The sequence below is a fragment of the Haliotis cracherodii genome, unplaced genomic scaffold (genome assembly GCF_022045235.1).
Source record: "Haliotis cracherodii isolate W230 unplaced genomic scaffold, xgHalCrac1.p SCAF_3, whole genome shotgun sequence".
Lineage (NCBI taxonomy): Eukaryota > Metazoa > Mollusca > Gastropoda > Lepetellida > Haliotidae > Haliotis > Haliotis cracherodii.
Genome location: NW_027266286.1, coordinates 41,437,069 through 41,456,215, shown reverse-complemented (window position 1 = coordinate 41,456,215; position 19,147 = coordinate 41,437,069). Strand labels below are relative to the sequence as shown.

The 19,147-nt window shown below is 41.5% G+C and overlaps 1 protein-coding gene across 1 annotated transcript in view; it reads right to left on the bottom strand.

The window, feature by feature from the left end:
• Positions 1-19,147, bottom strand: part of LOC139475937 (uncharacterized) — a 133,226-nt gene that overhangs the window by 28,161 nt on the left and 85,918 nt on the right. The window contains exons 26-41 of the mRNA XM_071259152.1: positions 18,906-19,110; positions 17,514-17,660; positions 16,041-16,316; positions 15,632-15,753; positions 14,346-14,404; positions 13,807-13,952; positions 12,117-12,377; positions 11,087-11,302; positions 9,521-9,655; positions 8,585-8,686; positions 7,507-7,601; positions 6,589-6,768; positions 6,305-6,373; positions 5,732-5,852; positions 4,470-4,604; positions 1,474-1,491 (exon numbers count right to left, since the gene is read on the bottom strand). Of these exons, the coding sequence (XP_071115253.1) occupies positions 1,474-1,491; positions 4,470-4,604; positions 5,732-5,852; positions 6,305-6,373; positions 6,589-6,768; positions 7,507-7,601; positions 8,585-8,686; positions 9,521-9,655; positions 11,087-11,302; positions 12,117-12,377; positions 13,807-13,952; positions 14,346-14,404; positions 15,632-15,753; positions 16,041-16,316; positions 17,514-17,660; positions 18,906-19,110 (2,287 nt within the window). The remainder of the gene's footprint in view (positions 1-1,473; positions 1,492-4,469; positions 4,605-5,731; positions 5,853-6,304; positions 6,374-6,588; positions 6,769-7,506; positions 7,602-8,584; positions 8,687-9,520; positions 9,656-11,086; positions 11,303-12,116; positions 12,378-13,806; positions 13,953-14,345; positions 14,405-15,631; positions 15,754-16,040; positions 16,317-17,513; positions 17,661-18,905; positions 19,111-19,147) is intronic.

Sequence of the window (19,147 nt, the reverse complement as noted above, 5' to 3'; positions counted from 1 at the left end):
TTACTGTTTGAGGTTAGCGTAAATGCAAAAGAAACACTGAAATGTGAACCTCAAATCTGTTTACTTAAAACTTGATTCATTTAAACATGAACCCAACGTAGTCTCTTCTCCTCAACAAGACTGGTAAACACTGTGGGTGAACCTGTGAGTTATACTTACTGCTCTTATCACTGATAAATGAGGGAGTGGGTGAATGTTGTTTTACGCTGCAGACTTCAATATTCCAACTATATGACAGTGGACTGTTATATAATCATGTCTGGACCAGGCAAACCAGTGACTGATTTTATGACCAGCGTCCCACACCATCAGGGTTTGATGACAAGACCACCTGATCCATTAATGCCTCGTATGACAAGCATCACAAAGGTTATCAGAGACATAAGTCTAACCTGGAATCCCATTTCAAAAATAGAATTCACTCCTATTCTTCATGTCTAAGTTTCACTTAGATGGTTGATGTTTTTAGATACAGAAATAACAAATTTAAAACAACAATACAAAGCAAACATATATCCTCAAATAATCTTAATTAAAAAAGAAATTACATATTGAACATTCATGAATTTGTTCATATATACTCCTGAACAGAAGTTAAAGAACACCAACTCTTTCATATTACTATAGTCAGTCTGTCATGCCCTGACAGATTACCTGTAGTAATATAAAAGAATCAGGTGTTGTTCAGGTGTATATATCTGTCCCTAAACAGTTTCCAAGTATGTCACAGAAATATAGAAAAGCGCATACAATGATGATGTGCTGTTAAAGTTATAAACATTGTTATGTCATTAATATTTTTCTTTGATGCGGTCAAGCTGTGATAATATTGCATATTGGGCCAAATCTTTTTGTTTCTTGTTTGAGCAAAGTTATTTCTGCCATTTAATGATTCAATGTTTTCCACACCCTGCTTACAAGGAAGAAGAGCATGCCAAGTGTGCCACTGTGATGTGCTCAGAGTTACCTGCCCTTGCATAGAGAAAGACAAATGTTTTGAGAGAAACAAGAAACAAAAGAAGTTGTTTTTTGGCTGAAGTTAATGTGTTCATCAAATGTAAGTGCACAAGACAAAACTGTGAGTGAGTGAGTGAGTGAGTGAGTGTCGTTTTACGCTGCAGCAGAGACCATATAATATTATATGGCCTCTGGCTGCAGTCAGCAAAAACCCAGCTGTACCACAACTGCCTGAAATTGATCAGGTTTGCACCAGGCAATCCGATGGATGACAGCATGAGCAGTTTTCAGAGCTGTTTGGCTATCATGAGGTATGAGCAGCAAACAGCCAGGTCACATTTTGCAACCAACTGATCTTTATCTCAGCCGTCTTTTATGACAAGCCTGGGAAACCTAACAGGGGCCAACTATGGCTGTCATCATGCATGGTATGTGATCACAACATAAGATTATTGTCATGCACTATGGTGAAATAAACTTTGTGCAACAACACAAAGTCTAAGGGCTCCTACTTACGGATTAATTCCGCTTTTCCTGAAAATTGTATGCACAAACATTCAAGTCTCACTCCCTGCATATTTGCCTAAATGTTTTACTGGGATAATGAATTTATGATAAATGTAATCTAAAGTTCTACATAGTGGTTCAGCACACTCCATCAATATAAGCCACAGTTTTTACATTTTATGTTTCACAGATTTATTCCAGCTTTTCTTAACAAGGTCAGTTGAAATAAACATATGAAATACACAGTCAATCATTTATTTATTTGTTTACATAAAAATCATTCTTCCATGGAGTTACAACTGCAGCTGGCTTCTTGAATCACTGATGTGCACATGGAATTTATATATAACATTTTTTTATTGAGACATAATAAAAATACTTAGTTTTATGTTTAGTATATTTTTTCCTCGGCTGCTTTTCAGTAGGGGTGGGCCCGTGAAACAAAAAATATAAAAAGATGCGAGGCCTTAGAATGAAACAGTAAAATGAAATGAATGAACGTTGTTCTCCATTACAGTCAGCAAAATACAGCAGTCAGATAAATCAGCACAATCAATCATCTATGCTGTTGGATGATGTCAAGCATTTAGACAAGTCACACATTATAATCACTCACCATCAATCCAGACAGTCACGGAACAACGTCACACCATGATGGTGTGATACAACCATCAATCCAGACAGTCACGGAACAATGTCACACCATGACAGTGTGATACAACCATCAATCCAGACAGTCACGGAACAATGTCACACCATGACAGTGTGATACAACCATCAATCCACACAGTCACAGAACAACATCACACCATGACAGTGTGATACAACCTTCAATCCACACAGTCACAGAACAATGTCACACCATGACAGTGTGATACAACCATCAATCCAGACAGTCACGGAACAATGTCACACCATGACAGTGTGATACAACCATCAATCCAGACAGTCACGGAACAACGTCACACCATGACAGTGTGATACAACCTTCAATCCAGACAGTCACGGAACAATGTCACACCATGACAGTGTGATACAACCATCAATCCAGACAGTCACGGAACAATGTCACACCATGACAGTGTGATACAACCATCAATCCAGATAGTCACGGAACAACGTCACACCATGACAGTGTGATACAACCATCAATCCACACAGTCACGGAACAATGTCACACAATGACAGTGTGATACAACCATCAATCCACACAGTCACAGAACAACCTTACACCATGACAGTGTGATACAACCTTCAATCCACACAGTCACGGAACAACGTTACACCATGACAGTGTGATACAACCTTCAATCCACACAGTCACAGAACAATGTCACACCATGACAGTGTGATACAACCATCAATCCACACAGTCACAGAACAACGTTACACCATGACAGTGTGATACAACCATCAATCCAGACAGTCACAGAACAATGTCACACCATGACAGTGTGATACAACCTTCAATCCACACAGTCACGGAACAACATCACACCATGACAGTGTGATACAACCTTCAATCCACACAGTCACGGAACAATGTCACACCATGACGGTGTGATACAACCATCAATCCACACAGTCACAGAACAACGTCACACCATGATGGTTTGCTACAACTTTCAATCCAGACTGTCACAGAACAACATTACACCATGACGGTGTGATACAACCTTCAATCCACACAGTCACAGAACAACGTCACACCATGACGGTGTGATACAAGTTGTGATGTTGTTCTGTGACTGTCTGGATTGAAGGTTGTATCATACAACCTTCAATCCACACAGTCACGGAACAATGTCACACCATGGCGGTGTGATACAACCTTCAATCCAGACAGTCACAGAACAACATCACACCATGACGGGGTGATACAACCATCAATCCAGACAGTCACGGAAAAACGTCACACCATGATGGTGTGATACAACCTTCAATCCAGACAGTCACAGAACAACATCACACCATGACGGGGTGATACAACCTTCAATCCAGACAGTCACAGAACAACATCACACCATGATGGTGTGATACAACCTTCAATCCACACAGTCACGGAACAATGTCACACCATGACAGTGTGATACAACCTTCAATCCAGACAGTCACAGAACAACATCACACCATGACGGGGTGATACAACCATCAATCCAGACAGTCACGGAACAACGTCACACCATGATGGTGTGATACAACCTTCAATCCAGACAGTCACAGAACAACGTCACACCATGACGGGGTGATACAACCTTCAATCCAGACAGTCACAGAACAACATCACACCATGATGGTGTGATACAACCTTCAATCCAGACAGTCACAGAACAACATCACACCATGACGGGGTGATACAACCATCAATCCAGACAGTCACGGAACAACGTCACAACATGATGGTGTGATACAACCTTCAATCCAGACAGTCAGGCAACAACATTACACCATAATGACCTGACACAACCTTCAACCCAGACAGTCAGGCAACAACATTACAGCATGATGACCTGACACAACCTTCAACCCAGACAGTCAAGCAACAACATTACACCATGATGACCTGACACAACCTTCAACCCAGACAGTCAGGCAACAACATTACACCATGATGACCTGACACAACCTTCAACCCAGACAGTCAGGCAACAACAGCATACTATGATGACCTGACACAACCTTCAACCCAGACAGTCAGGCAACAATATTACACCATGATGACCTGACACAACCTTCAACCCAGACAGTCAGGCAACAACATTACACCATGATGACCTGACACAACCTTCAACCCAGACAGTCAAGCAACAACAGCACACCATGACGGACAGATACAACATGCTTGTCTTCCAAAGAGAAACCCTCCCCTGTATTTTCACCACTCGTTCTAATACCGACACAAACTATACATATGGTATAACTAACTACATTGGTGTATCCTGAAATGATGGGAATATCCCTATGCAATGAAGAGCAGTGTTGATGTACATATGTAGTCAGTTTACCTGGTACTGAGGCTGAGTACGTCTGTGCCTTGATAGTGACCTTGGTCTTGGACGTCTGGACCCATGCTGGGTACTGACCACTGTTGGCCTGGGGGAAGGTGATGTCCTTGGGGTTGGTCTTGCCAAAAGCCAGGACTGTGGAAGTGAAGACAACCTTGTACAGTATACAACCCAGAAATCCTAATCCCGTGAATTAGGCAGGCATTGTACTACATGGCCTTGCATGTAGGACGAGTCCAAATTTTACTACCTGGGTACCCGACCCCCAATCACCCGATCCTACACAGGTACCTGCTGTAGGTCTCAAGAGTTGGGAACAAAATGTCTGATTGGTAATTGTTTTACCCCAGCCATGGCCAAAACTATTTAGATACATGTATCAAACATTCAGATCATGCGTTCACTGAAGTTGATTGTCCTCGGGTACCCGAGTTACCCGACCTAGCCCTACTTGCATGTTACAAAATCATTCAAACCAAACTGTCACCAGAGTGGTATAACATTTAACATTTAAGAACACAGCATCTGTACAAATTGCAGTAATGAAGAGCTAAATAAAAGATGTACAGGAGAAATATATACTTGCCTACTTTTTCCAAGAATTTGTACAAACATTTTGTGTATTTCTCACTTACTTTCTTAAATTCTTACCAGACTTATGTTTTTTTTGTATTTCTCAGATACTGTAAGTATATGATAAGAAAATTCATTTCCACATGCTTCACAAAGTTTACATACCGGTACTGGTCGTAAACATGGCTAGTTATTATGTTCATGCCAGCAAGACACAATAAGGCACAACCTTAGGTCACATACTGAAACTACTCCATCCTTCATATGACGACATCTGTGTACCCACAATCAATTACAAACAAGTTCCGATATTGTCCCAAGGTGTGTGTGTGTGCGTGTGTGCGTGCGTGCGTGCGTGCGTGCGTGCGTGCGTGCGTGCGTGCGTGCGTGCGTGCGTGCGTGCGTGAGTGCGTGCGTGCGTGCGTGCGTGCGTGCGTGCGTGTGTGTGTGTGATTGTACTATTCTGGACTGATGCCAATTTATAGTGCTAGCTCACGGAAATATCATGCTGCAGTTTAACATAAATACCCCACTCATGACAAGGCCTGGGATCAAACCCCGGACCTTACGCTCTCCGGGCGGATGCTCTACCACTGGACCACGGAGGCAGTCTGGGTGGTTTGGAGGAGGGAGGCATTTTGTACAACCCCCTGACCCCTCTCTTGAGCTGTCACTGTTATATATAGTACCTATACTTTTGGTGGTGATGATGGTAAGACTCTCATCATTGCTTGAGGTGTTGGACTTCTGACTGGCCACTTGACCAACATTGTCCAGGGTCTTCAACAAGGATGTGACGCCCTGCTTGTTCTGAAACACACCATGTCATGTTGTGCAATGGGAAACTTGATCAATGCTGCTGCTTCTTCCAAAAAGTTTGGATGAATTTGATATTTGATGCTGTCTCCAATATTCATTTCATGAGACTGCAGCCATAAGGCCTGTGTATCAATATCACCTGACAGGCTATCTTCTGATATTTGTACTTTTGCCTTTTATCAATTTTCAATGACTACAGGTATTTACAAACTAATAAAGTTCCACAATAATGTAAAATTGGCTGAATCTGTTAACATGGTTTGTCTTTTTCACTCTCAAGATGACAATGGCCATAAATTCAGGAAAATAACATCGATACTTAAAACTGATGGACAATCTGACCCTTTTGAATGAATGCATGATAACTGTTTTGTATTTTACAATGTCGATAAACATTATGTGTTTCAGATTTGTATGTTATTGCACATTGCTGCAAGCCTCACCTCCTTGTCCAGGTCCTCCCACACAGTCTTGTCGGCCTGTAACACGTTGCTGGCGCTCTCCACCACGTCCTGCAATCACACACACTCGATCAGTCACACCCTCAACAATAACTTGGATAATATAATGTTCAATTTTAATCATTAAAATATGATTCTACAACAAGAAACTTGTTTGGATTATTACAATATAAAAAACTTGATGTTGCAAATCTTTATCCAATACCAGTATATATTTGTTTGTTAAAAAGATCTTGAAGCATGCTGGTGGTAGAGTGATATGATACCTTGACTAGTTCCTTCTTGACTTCCGTCCGATTCTCCGATATGCTGACAATTTGGTTGATGATGTTGATGGAGGTGTCCACGTCACCGGCCACCAGCGGGTTGCTTCCTGTCACATCCTTCAGTTGACTCACAACTGCCTCAGTGTTCGTTATCTCCAAGCCCGTCTGTAGGGTGTCCAGCTGCATGGAAGTTAAAACAAATACTGCTGCAGTCTCACATAGAGATTCAAAATAACCCTTTCCCCTCCAGGTAACCAAATACCCCAACCTCTATGTATGCAATAACCAAAATATTCCTCCCCAACTTCTAGGTAACCAAATATCCCCCCCCCCCCTCAAGGTAACCAAATATACCCCTTTTAGAAAACCTGGTGACCAATACTCACATATTCCTCCCCAAATGCTAGGTAATCAGATATCCCTCCTCTAGGTAACCAAACAAACCCCCTCTTGGCAACCAAACATCTCCCCTCTAGGTAACCAAACATCTCCCCTCTAGGTAACCAAACAATCCCCCCTCTAGGTAACCAAACATTTCCCCTCTAGGTAACTAAACATTCCCCCTCTAGGTAACCAAATATCCCCCCTCTAGGTAACCAAACAATCCCCCCTCTTGGTAACCAAACATCCCCCTCTAGGTAACAAAACAATCCCCTCTCTAGGTAACCAAACATCTCCCCTCTAGGTAACCAAACATCCCCCCTCTAGGTAACCAAACATCCCCCTCTAGGTAACCAAACAATCCCCCCTCTTGGTAACCAATCATCTCCCCTCTAGGTAACCAAACAATCCCCCCTGTAGGTTACCAAACATCTCCCCTCTAGGTAACCAAACAATCCCCCTCTAGGTAACCAAACATCCCCCCTCTAGGTAACCGACATCCTCCCTCTAGGTAACCAATCCTGATGGTGCTGCTACCTGCTCCTGGAGTTCCACCAGTGTCCCCAGCCTGCAGTCAGCGTAGTTGGCTCTCTGCCACTGACCAGCACTGCCACACACTCTCTGGACCAAGCCTGTCAACAAGTTACCAACATAGAATTTAAATAATCACCAAAAATAACCAATTTACCATAGAGACCTACAGGTCCTATCATCAAATTTAAATACATAATCAGATGTAAACTGTGGAGGACATGTATGTTTTGCAGGTTAATAGTTTGACATAACATAATATTTAACTCAATAAATCTGTTCATCCTCATCCACGGATGAGGCAAGGGAGTTAACTGACAATAAAAGTCCAGTTTCCACCCTTGCCTAACTAGGCTGAAATTATGGAGTTATATTTTGGCTGGACTAACGAGTCTATGCATTATCCAATCAAAATCCCAAACAAAATTGACATCTGGTTCGTAAACTGACGTGCAGATTTTGGTTCATTGCAGGATTTGCAGAGCATGTGTACCGTCAACGTAGCATCAACAATCTTTTCATGTTTTTAAATCAAGGTGTTCACCCATCTTATTACATATTAGATTTTGATTGTCTGCACTGGGCGACACCATTTTATTTGAAGCAAATGCAAGTGATTATAGAGGTGGAATCTGATTGGTCAATAGGAGGGACATAGAAGGGACATAACTTGTAATAGCCACTGGTGGCGCTTATGATCAAGCCCAGAAATTCCAGACTAGTTCGGCAAGAGAGGAAACTGGACCTCTACAGTCAGTTAACTCCCTTGTCTTGGGGAGATGACTGATGACTGCCACCTCATCATGAGCCAGTGAGGATTCCAGGTTACAACTGGTCTCCAGCAACCAGTGCTTGGTTGGTTGCATATAATCTTACACTGACAGCACAGGATGCTGCTCATAATATCCATCACTTGTTTGTCTGATCCCGACTTAATCAATTAGCAGCCTCCGTCACACAGTTGGAAAATTGCTGACTGCTCCGTTAAGCAACTAACAACACGCCTTGTGTAACAGATCTTTCCACAATCTGCACAGTGATATTAATTCCCAACCAACACAACACATCACGTCACGTCCCTCACCTTGATAGCCGGGAGGACAGTTCATGGTAATGGTCTGACCAACAGGAGAAGGCATCCACACTGTCCCTTGTGAATCACTGGACTGGTTACATGTTTTCACATCTGTTCATTGAAAACATTTGAATAAAACACAGTTTGACATCGTTCAAGGGACTTAACTTTGGTACAGATACTGAACTAGTTAAAACTTTTACAAACTTGCACTAATTTTCAGAAATGAGCAAATCGTTTACAAACAATTCTGCGTCAGCTCTCTTATTAATTAATTTAATGCTTAAATATTTGGGAATAAATATGTCACATCTAAAACTAACTTTGTGAAATGTAAATAGTTCCAAGGAAATGGGTATCCTCAACGAGACAACCAATCTCATTCAAATCGGATCTTTTAGTCTGACACGATAACTCTCTGCACGAATATCTGAATATACTTCCATAGGACATCACGTCAGGTGAACTTTCAAATCAGCCAATCAACTTGTAATTCTCAGAAGGACTGAGCAAAACATTTTGACCAGCATATCAAGATTTCTGCATCGTGAAAAAAAATTAAAATGACAAGTTCTGAATGTAAATAACTAAGGTGATGACATTATATGAGTGTGGATATTTCATACACCTGTCATCACTCAGCATCATGGCACTTACAACCAAATTGGAGTTCCAGCACAAGAATGTTTGTTTTCTGTGTTGGTTCTCTTTTGTATCCGAGGCAACGTGGTAGAGAAATGAAGATGAATTGCTAAAGAAGGCTAACATCGGGTACAAGAACCAATGGATAATCTATTTAGATTGGGTGGTTCACTCTGAGCATCATCATTCTTAAATCGGAGTAAAAGATCTTTATGAGAATGCAAGATAGCACCCCATGAATACACCAGGCAGACTGGTATAATTAATACACCCTGTGAAGGTACAACAGCTGAATCTACCAACCACTCTTAATGATCCTAATGGTGGCCGTGGGGCTGGTGGTGCTGCCGCCGGTGTTTGTCACTTGGCAGGAGAAGGCGCTGTTGGACAGGGCACTTTGGATCTTCAGTGTTTGCTTTGTAGGCGAAACGTCCACCACTGGAAATAACAGGCATACATTATAATTATAATTATTCTATGCAAATTATTTCATTGCAACAAACATGACTTTTTGTTTGTTGTTTAATGCTGCACTCAGCAACATTCCTGCTGTATGACGACGTTTTGAGTTTGGACCAGTCAGCGAGCCTGACCACGCAATCCCGTTAGTCGCCTTTTATGTCAAGCATGGGTTGCTGAAGACTTATTCTAACCCGGATCTATATGGGTGCAACAAATATGAAAACTTAGATACTCAGTACATAATACTTTCATTGAAGGTTCAAGGTCCTCTTCAGGGATATACTTCTTTGAAACTCATTGGTCATTGTGGTTTTTTAAAAATAATTGACAAACATGTCTATGGTTGTCTTTAATTTTATAAGCCAAAATGAATGATTATCAAATGATTATTTTTATACAAGATATTTGTACATACAACAGACTCTCAATGGACAAAGTTATTGAGGACCAAGGGAACCCAAGAAGGAAGGAGCCCCAGAAGTGATGAGGGTCATTGAAGTTGACACTTAGGTGAAACCCATCAGCAGAAGTCTGGCACTTACAAAATGAGGATCATTATTGGTATGAAAGTGGAGGTCAAACACATGACCAACAGATCCTTCCCACTAAGGGAGGCAACTCTGCAGTGTTTGAAATAAGCACCTGTCCGTGTGCCGTGGCAGGCAGATCGTGTGCCGGGCCCGTAGTTTAAAATCTGTATGGGTTCTTAATGCCTGCAGTAAATAGGTTGTCGATATAATTGTCAATGGGCTGCAGAGTTTAGTCAGGGTCTGCAGCTTCTAAAGTCAGTGGGTCCTGATGGCAGCCTGGAATTTGTTTTTATTTCCAATCTCATTAAAATCAGACTTTAGTTCTCACTACCACTGAAAAAAGATCTGAAGACATCCCATAAGGGGTCACGTCAGAACGACCTTTCATCCAACTAAACAGAGCGTCGACTACCAGATTATGAAAGTGACAGTCGGAATGTGATTTCTCCCTTGAAATGCATAACACGGGGTAATTATGATAATTATGGGTTAAACGACTGAATCCATACAATCAAGACCATCTTTTAGCCACTCCAGAATGTTCTTTTGTTCAGGTTTCAAAATTGTACTTCAGAATTTGTCAAAATAGGTTTCGAAGTGTAGTTGCCAATTTGAAATTGGTGCCGTAAAGCACGAGAAAGCTCCCTTCTGATTGGTCAATCCATTGGTCGGTCAAAGTTTGCGCAAGGTCGGTCTGACATGACCCGTAATGGGATGTCCTCAGATCTTTGTTTAGCGGTAGCGAGAACTAAGATCTGATTTTAATGAGATTGTTTTTATTTCAAACACTGCAACTCTGTTCAGGATATTGCAGTTCCAGAAACCTCTGCTGTAATGGAATATAAGCAATGATGGGGAGTTTTATTGTCGTGGTTACCTGGTGGGTTGGAGATGAGTTCGTTATCTCTGTACCAGGTGAACACCACAGCATCCACTTGCCCAGAGAGCATGGAGCAGTTGAGCTCAACCGCATCCCGAGATTTCACAAAGTTGGTCAGAGGTTGAAGGGCAACTATAGGTTTTTGTAAAACTAACACAGGTAATGAACGATGCTCCAGAATGTCATCAGATGCCAGCTCACACTTGTATGTGCCTGTGAAAAATAAAATGCAGTTCATGAGTATGTGAGTTCATGCGTGAGCTCATGTGTGAGTGAGTTCCTGTGTGAGTTCATGTGTGAGTGAGTTCATGCGTGAGTTCCTGGTGATTTCTGTCGAGACTCTTGTCTGCTAGAACATTTCCTGCTATATACTACTCCACATATATTTCCATGTTACACAAAACTGATTCACATAATATTTTTTTTTAGGCCTCTCACAGTAACTGAAGTCTGAATTAAATACAGGAAGCCATTGCCTCTGCTGCTGTGATTGCACTACATGCGGTCGGTTTTAAGTTGGAAGAAATTCCACGTGTTATCGTACTAATCACAACAAGCTGAGATGATTATCAAATGGAACAATGCAGCTTAAGTTTCTGGCTGCTGTGATTTGCATACAGTATGTTTTTGCAGCCAGATACAATGTATCATGAAGGTAATTGTTTGACAAATACACACATGTGTATTGTGCATGGGAATTAAATCTTCATGAATGTTTGGAAGCCAACGGTTACATGTTGCTGTGTCCAGGCTGGCTGTACACTGAGAAGTGTTACATCAAGGAATCACTGTATAGGATTATCCCCATCAAAAATGAGGAGTTTATCTACTTTATAACCACTGGATTTAAACTGTGAACAACTATATTTGTCTTTCTTTGTCTTTATCTATGTATATAGACTCTGACTGTATTTGTACTAATAAATCATGATATTCCAAAAAATAATGACAATTCCTGTAGTCCACAGCTTCAACTTGTAATGCAAATTCTCACAAAGTAAATGCAAGTGTTCTCTTCAGTACATACCATTGTCTTGTATTCCAACAGAGACAATATCAAGCTTAGCAACATATCCGAACACATCCGTATCCAGTTTGGTGATATTGGTTGTGTATTTGCCGGAGGATGTAGCAGATATGGCCTTGTCATTCAGTGTCCATCTGACTGAGGGGGTGAGACTAGCTCCCACCAGTCGGAACACACACTGCACAGATGCATTCCCATCCTCGCTCACAGCGGTGGTGACGCCCGAACCAAGGGTCATGGAGTTTATAACTGCATACTTGTCTGAAATTGTGAAAGGCAAATAAAATTAAAAGTCCATACATTCACAAAAGACCTTTTTTTTTCAACAGGTTTTCCTGGTACACAGCCAAAAAAAAAAATTTAAAATGCTGTCATGGTTGACTTTCCTATCAAAAAAGCTCTTGAAATATATGTTAAAACAAAAAGATAAAAGTACATTATAAATCATAAACGGCAATTATTTTTTTTTTTCTTGGAGTTTGCCAAATTTAGGGGACTCTCATTCATAAAATGAAAAGAACAAATTTATCACCCCATGCATGCGATCTCTTGATGCCAATGAAGAGCCCCAGTATCTTCAGCATCACATATACAAGCTACATGCTAATGCATATTGCTTACACTGACAATGTATAGAATACTAAACAAACTCCTGTGTAATGCTAATTTTATGAAACAAGTGAATAGTTCTAGTATCAGATGAGCGAAATATATTTGCTAATACATGGGAGCGAGTTTAGTATTTTATTTATTACTTGCCATTTATAATGTTTTTTAAAACTTTCACTGTCATGTGAGTATAGACAGGCATTAATGTGATCCACAGCTTACTCCATATGAGTTTAACAGAACAATACCTCGAACAGGTCAAAAGTTGATACTTATCAAATAATATACAACGGCCCACCTTTAGAATTCACTGGTCCATTCCACGAAGCTATCATAGTGCTAAAGTTATCGTAACTCCCATACTTTCAAAGAGACTTACGAGTGTCGTTGTGCTACACTACGATCACCTTGTGGAATGGGACCTGCACCACAAAGTTCATAATCATGTCACAATACCCTATGCCGTAATTTGTGGAATTTTGTTGCAAGATCCACATGCAAAGTCGTTGAAAAAGCCGGGGGATGTTGAGAATTTTCAATATTTGTTCATGAAACTTGTTCCTGCAGTACATAAGCATGCGCTTTGGTATTACACAATAATACAGGTGTATGCTTACTGAACGGTGATCTCATCATGGGTAAGTAATAAATTGTTGTTGACCATCCTTCGGTCTTTGAAGTCAATGTTACCCCCAGGGGCTACAGCTTTCACAGAACACTACTTGGTTGACAAGAAAACAATCACTAGTGTGTTACAAAACATAAATCCTAGAAACAGAAACAATCATCCTCAAATATATAGTTTCCACAGAGGAGTACAGGTAGTGTTCATGACATATCCAAGACATGATAGTGAGTGAATGTTGTTATATGTCACACTACAGTCACATCTCGGCTGCATCTCTGCAGCTTGAACCTAATCAAACCAGCAACAAACTGGTTAAAGCACCACCTTGTTAATGTGGAACAAATTTCACAGCAACAAACTGGTTAAAGCACCACCTTGTTAATGTGGAACAAATTTCACAGCAACAAACTGGTTAAAGCACCACCTTTTTAATGTGGAACAAATTTCACTAACCTCCATTCTTCACCTCTGCAGAGCCCCGATCAACATGAGTGCCAAGTTTCCCGGAGTAGACAGCATCCTGGAATTCACGTTTAGCCTGCGTGATGTTCCCAGACTGGTTCACGGCCACAAGAGCATCCACCATAACACTCCCAGAGCTGCATGCACAAAACACCCAGTTCATTCATAACTACAAAGTTGCCAATCATATATTGTAGCATTAAACACATCACTACATATTGTGTCTACATGAGTAGACATGGCTTTTGGGGAAACAGAGGGTGCACTTGTAAATATCATGCAACATGCAAATGCATGTTCACTTTCATTGAAAACATGTCACCAAATCATACCGTTATATGTTTTTTATACTCTTACACATGTTCTACGCACTCTGCAAAAGTAGCATCCATTCAAGAAGTGGGGCATGTGTCTGTGCATGCCGCCCTTTGAATCCATATATGACTTTATACATTGTTAACTGTACAATATTGTTGATGAACTTTAATATAGTTTTGAGTTATATTTAGTTGTACACTTTGCCAATGTACCTCAGACCAATAACTGTCACTGCATGCAATCCATCAACAGCCTTGAGTCCCTCCTTCAACTGTAACAGAAGAACAGAAGCTGTGTATCACCTACTGTGTGTGTGTGTGTGTGTGTGTGTGTGTGTGTGTGTGTGTGTGTGTGTGTGTGTGTGTGTTGAGGTGGTGTATGTGTGTGTTGAGGTGGTGTGTGTGTGCATTGAGGTGGTGTATGTTTTTGTTGAGGTGGTGTGTGTGTTGAGGTGGTGTGTTGAGGTGGTGTGTGTTGAGATGTAGCGTGTGTGTCTTGAGGTGGTGTGTGTTGAGATGTAGCGTGTGTGTGTTGAGGTGGTGTGTGTTGAGATGTAGCGTGTGTGTTGAGGTGGTGTGTGTTGAGATGTAGCGCGTGTGTGTTGAGGTGGTGTGTGTTGAGGTGGTGTGTTTTGAGGTGTAGTGTGTGTGTGCATTGAGGTGGTGTGTGTTGAGATGAAGCGTGTGTGTGTTGAGGTGGTGTGTGTGTGTGCATTGAGGTGGTGTGTGTTGAGATGTAGCGTGTGTGTGTTGAGGTGGTGTGTGTGTGTGCATTGAGGTGGTGTGTGTTGAGGTGGTGTGTGCATTGAGGTGGTGTGTGTTGAGGTGGTGTGTGTGTGTGCAATGAGGTGGTGTGTGTTGAGGTGGTGTGTGTGTGTGTGTGTGTGTGTGTGTTGAGGTGGTGTGTGTTGAGATGTAGTGTGTGTGTGTTGAGGTGGTGTGTGTGTGTGCATTGAGGTGGTGTGTGTTGAGGTGGTGTGTGTGTGTGCATTGAGGTGGTGTGTGTGTTGAGATGGTGTGTGTTGAGGTGGTGTGTGTGTTGAGGTGGTGTTTGTTGAGGTGGTGTGTGTGTGTGTGTGTGTGTTGAGGTGGTGTGTGTGTGTGTGTTGAGGTGGTGTGTGTGTTGAGGTGATTGTTTGTGTGTTGAGGTGGTGTGTGTGTGTGTTGAGGTGGTGTGTGTTGAGGTGGTGTGTGTGTGTTGAGGTGGTGTGTGTTGAGATGTAGTGTGTGTGTGTGTGTGTTGAGGTGGTGTGTGTGTGTGTGCATTGAAGTGGTGTGTGTGTGTGTGTGTGCATTGAGGTAGTGTGTGTTGAGGTGGTGTGTGTGTGTGCATTGAGATGGTGTGTGTTGAGGTGGTGTGTGCATTGAGGTGGTGTGTGTGTTGAGATGGTGTGTGTTGAGGTGGTGTGTGTTGAGGTGGTGTGTGTGTGTGCATTGAGGTGGTGTGTGTGTGTGCATTGAGGTGGTGTGTGTTGAGTGTAACTGAGGATCATGCTTACGCTGTCTTCAGCTGTTATTGCATAGTTCCTGAAGGCCATGGAGTTAGGGTTGTTGTAGCCAGCGGTCCACTGTGTGTTCTTGTCCTTGTACCTCACGTTCATCTTACTCAGGACGGGAATATCTGTCACAATAACAAACAAGGTTTCATTACCTGGTTCTATAACTTTTATATTTCCTACACCATCAGATTGCACTTGGTGGCAAAAATAGAAATACTACTTATCTGTACCAGGTTGTTGAGTTGACCGCCTTAATGATGAAGATGAGCTTTCCAAACTTGAATAGTAAGATCCATGATCACAAAAAGGATACTGAACTTTATTAAAAATTGTACTGAATGAATGAAATAACTTAAAAGTCTTCATTGACTCCAAAGGTTCTACATTAGACTTGATGACATAATCTCACCTTTCGTTTTGGTTGTCAAGGTGTTTGATCTGGCTGTGCCAAATATTGTGTCAGCCTTGACAGCGATGACATGAGTTGTGCCAGGTGCAAGACCAGTCAGGACTGTCCCCTGCAGGTCTCCCTCTACCCTCATGGGAACGCCCTGCTTGTCCCCACCCTGGAACTCCACAATGAAGTGATTGACAATCTGGGCGTAGTCGGCTCGCTTAAAGCTCCATTGAATCTGGATGGACGTGGTTGTAATGTTTACAAGCTCAACAGTGAAATCCTGTGTCACTGAAAGCACAAGTGGAAGAATATGTCAGAAAAAGGTCCTATTTCAAAACATATTTGAAACTCAAATACCGTTCAAGTGGCTTCTGGAAGTCGAAGAACGCCATGTATATCGTAAAGTGAGTGCATGGGTTCTTAAACCATTGCAGCATTATTCAGTATAGCTGTATGAAAGAGGATTTGGCCGTTATGTAATAGAGGACTTGTGACATTATCAGGACATAAAGGTACTGAGTGGGAGGTGGAGACATACGCTATTGTACTCACAAGTGTATCTATGTAACCCAATCAAGTTCTAACACAAGCCCTCTATCTGTCTTATAAATAAATCGTGAAAAGCTTAAGCAAATGTCACTTCACTTCCCATGTCCCATGAACCCACGGCCCTGAAAACGTAACAGGCTGATTTTGTTTCATGGCACAGTGTGACTGATGTTCCTGAACACTCTGAAGCCACCCAATCCACATTAAGACAGTCTTCCAAGAAGCATGTAGTACTGGAGATCAACTATACCATGGTATACCCATTGGGGACCAGTTGAGGGGACTTGGGAACAGGATGGGGTACTGGAGATCAACTATACCATGGTATACCTACTGGGGAGCAGTAGAGGGGACTGGGGAACAGCATGGGGTACTGGAGATCAACTATACCATGGTATACCTACTGAGGACCAGTAGAGGGGACTGGGGAACAGGATGGGGTACTGGAGATCAACTATACCATGGTATACCTACTGGGGACCAGTAGAGGGGACTGGGGAACAGCATGGGGTACTGGAGATCAACTATACCATGGTATACCTACTGAGGACCAGTAGAGGGGACTGGGGACCAGAAGGAGGTACTGGAGAACAGACCATTCTTAATGAAATGTAAGAAACGTTTTATTTGGTACAACACTTTCTTAGAAAAGTACAGATTCTGGTACCTTTTTGGGTAGAGTCCAATCCAGAGTAAAGCACCTTATCACCAGCAGATCAGTCAGCAATCTAACCCACTCAGCCACCGAGGCGTCCACAAAATGAAAGTCTGACAACTGGTAGTCTAGATCATGTACTTTGGGTACCCCTCTGACAAGTTATACTAGAATCTGTACTTTTAATTTACTAAGAGTGTTATCCCAAATATGACATTTGTTACATTTGACCACTTTCTAAATGGCATCTTGTGTTCATAATTTATGAAATGTAAACGTACATGTAACACTAATAACGACTGTGACTTGTTGGTTGCTGTGTCCGTCTGTGATTCCTATCCTCAGGGCGTAGGTGGACTTGGTGAGAGACAGGGACTGCTTCACCGTGATCCTCCCTTCTGAATCCAGGGCAAAGTAGTCATCTGAAACTAGACACGTGTGTGACAACTGAGCTGTCTCATTCAATGGTCTCCATGTAAGAGTGAGTAGAAGAGGAAGTGAGAATTGTTTTACATCCCAGATAGTGAGACTGTAGCTAATTATCACCATCGCCACATGGACCAGAAAAAGCAGTGGTTGATAGCATGAACACATACTGTTTAGGTATGATGACGCTATCAGACAGGACACAATTATAACCAACCGTTTATCATTTAAACATATCAAATCCAATATGACAAGTGTGGGGTATAAGGGGTTCATTTAAGCATTAATAATTTCTAGGGTGTCTTTACAGAAAAAGCCTCTGAAACAAAAAACATCACCATATTGCATCACTTAACAAAAATCTAATTCATTTATGAAAATATAATAAATATAGTTACAGATTTTGGAAGATTTTAAATCAAATTTCTAACTGAAATTCTTTGCTTCTTAATCTTCCAAAGGCAAGGGAGTTAACTCACTGTAAAAGCCCAGTTTCCCCCCTTGCCGAACTAGGCTAGGATTATGGAGTTATAATTTGGCTGGACTAACGAGTATATATGCATTGTCCAATCAAAATTGTATAACAAAATCAACATCCGGTTTGAAACTGATGTGAAGATTTCGATTGATTGCAGGATTTGCAAAGTATGTGTACCACCAAGTCAGTGTCAACAGGTATTTTAATAATCTTTTCATGTTTTCAATTAAGGTGCTCACTTGATTTGATGCACTTTGTAAAGGAAGGCCAATTATATTACAATTTAGATTTAATTATCGATCAGATTGTCTTGAAAATGTGCCACCATTTAGTTTGAAGCAAATGCAAATGATATGAGAGTTGGCATCTGATTGTTCTATAGGAGGGACATAGAAGGGACATAACTTGTAATGGCCACTGGTTGCGCTACTATCAAACCCAGAAATTCCAGGAAAGTTTGGCAAGGGTGGAAACTGGACTTTTATGGTCAGTCCACTCCCTGTCTAGGGAAGATGCTTCGTTTTAGGGGATCCTTTCTTATGAGTATTTGTTAATCGGTAATGTGTATTCAAAGGTGATGGAGGGACATACCATGTACAAAACTGTGAAGTATTGATGATGGTATTTGTTTTGTGAACGTCATTTACTGGTTTTATTCAGGTATGCACATTTCTGGAGGAACCACATCTACATTATTTGGTATTTCAATACTCCCCAGGAAGTTGAGAATGGAATAAGTATCTTATGTACTTTGGTGCTCATAAGCTACCTTGCATGGTATAGCTGACTTGGTTCAATGTTGGCCTGAAGTTGGCATCAGTGCAAACCACCTGGTAGATCTCATCACCAACAGGAATGCTGAGGTCCACTTTCAGCTCGTTCGGTACGGAATCACAGTTAGGTAAAAGGTTGACCTCTTGGATGATGACCTTTATACCAACTGTAGACTTCAAGAGAGACAAGTCATCGGTTGCCTGGATACACACAAACATTTTAAGATGAACAGGCATT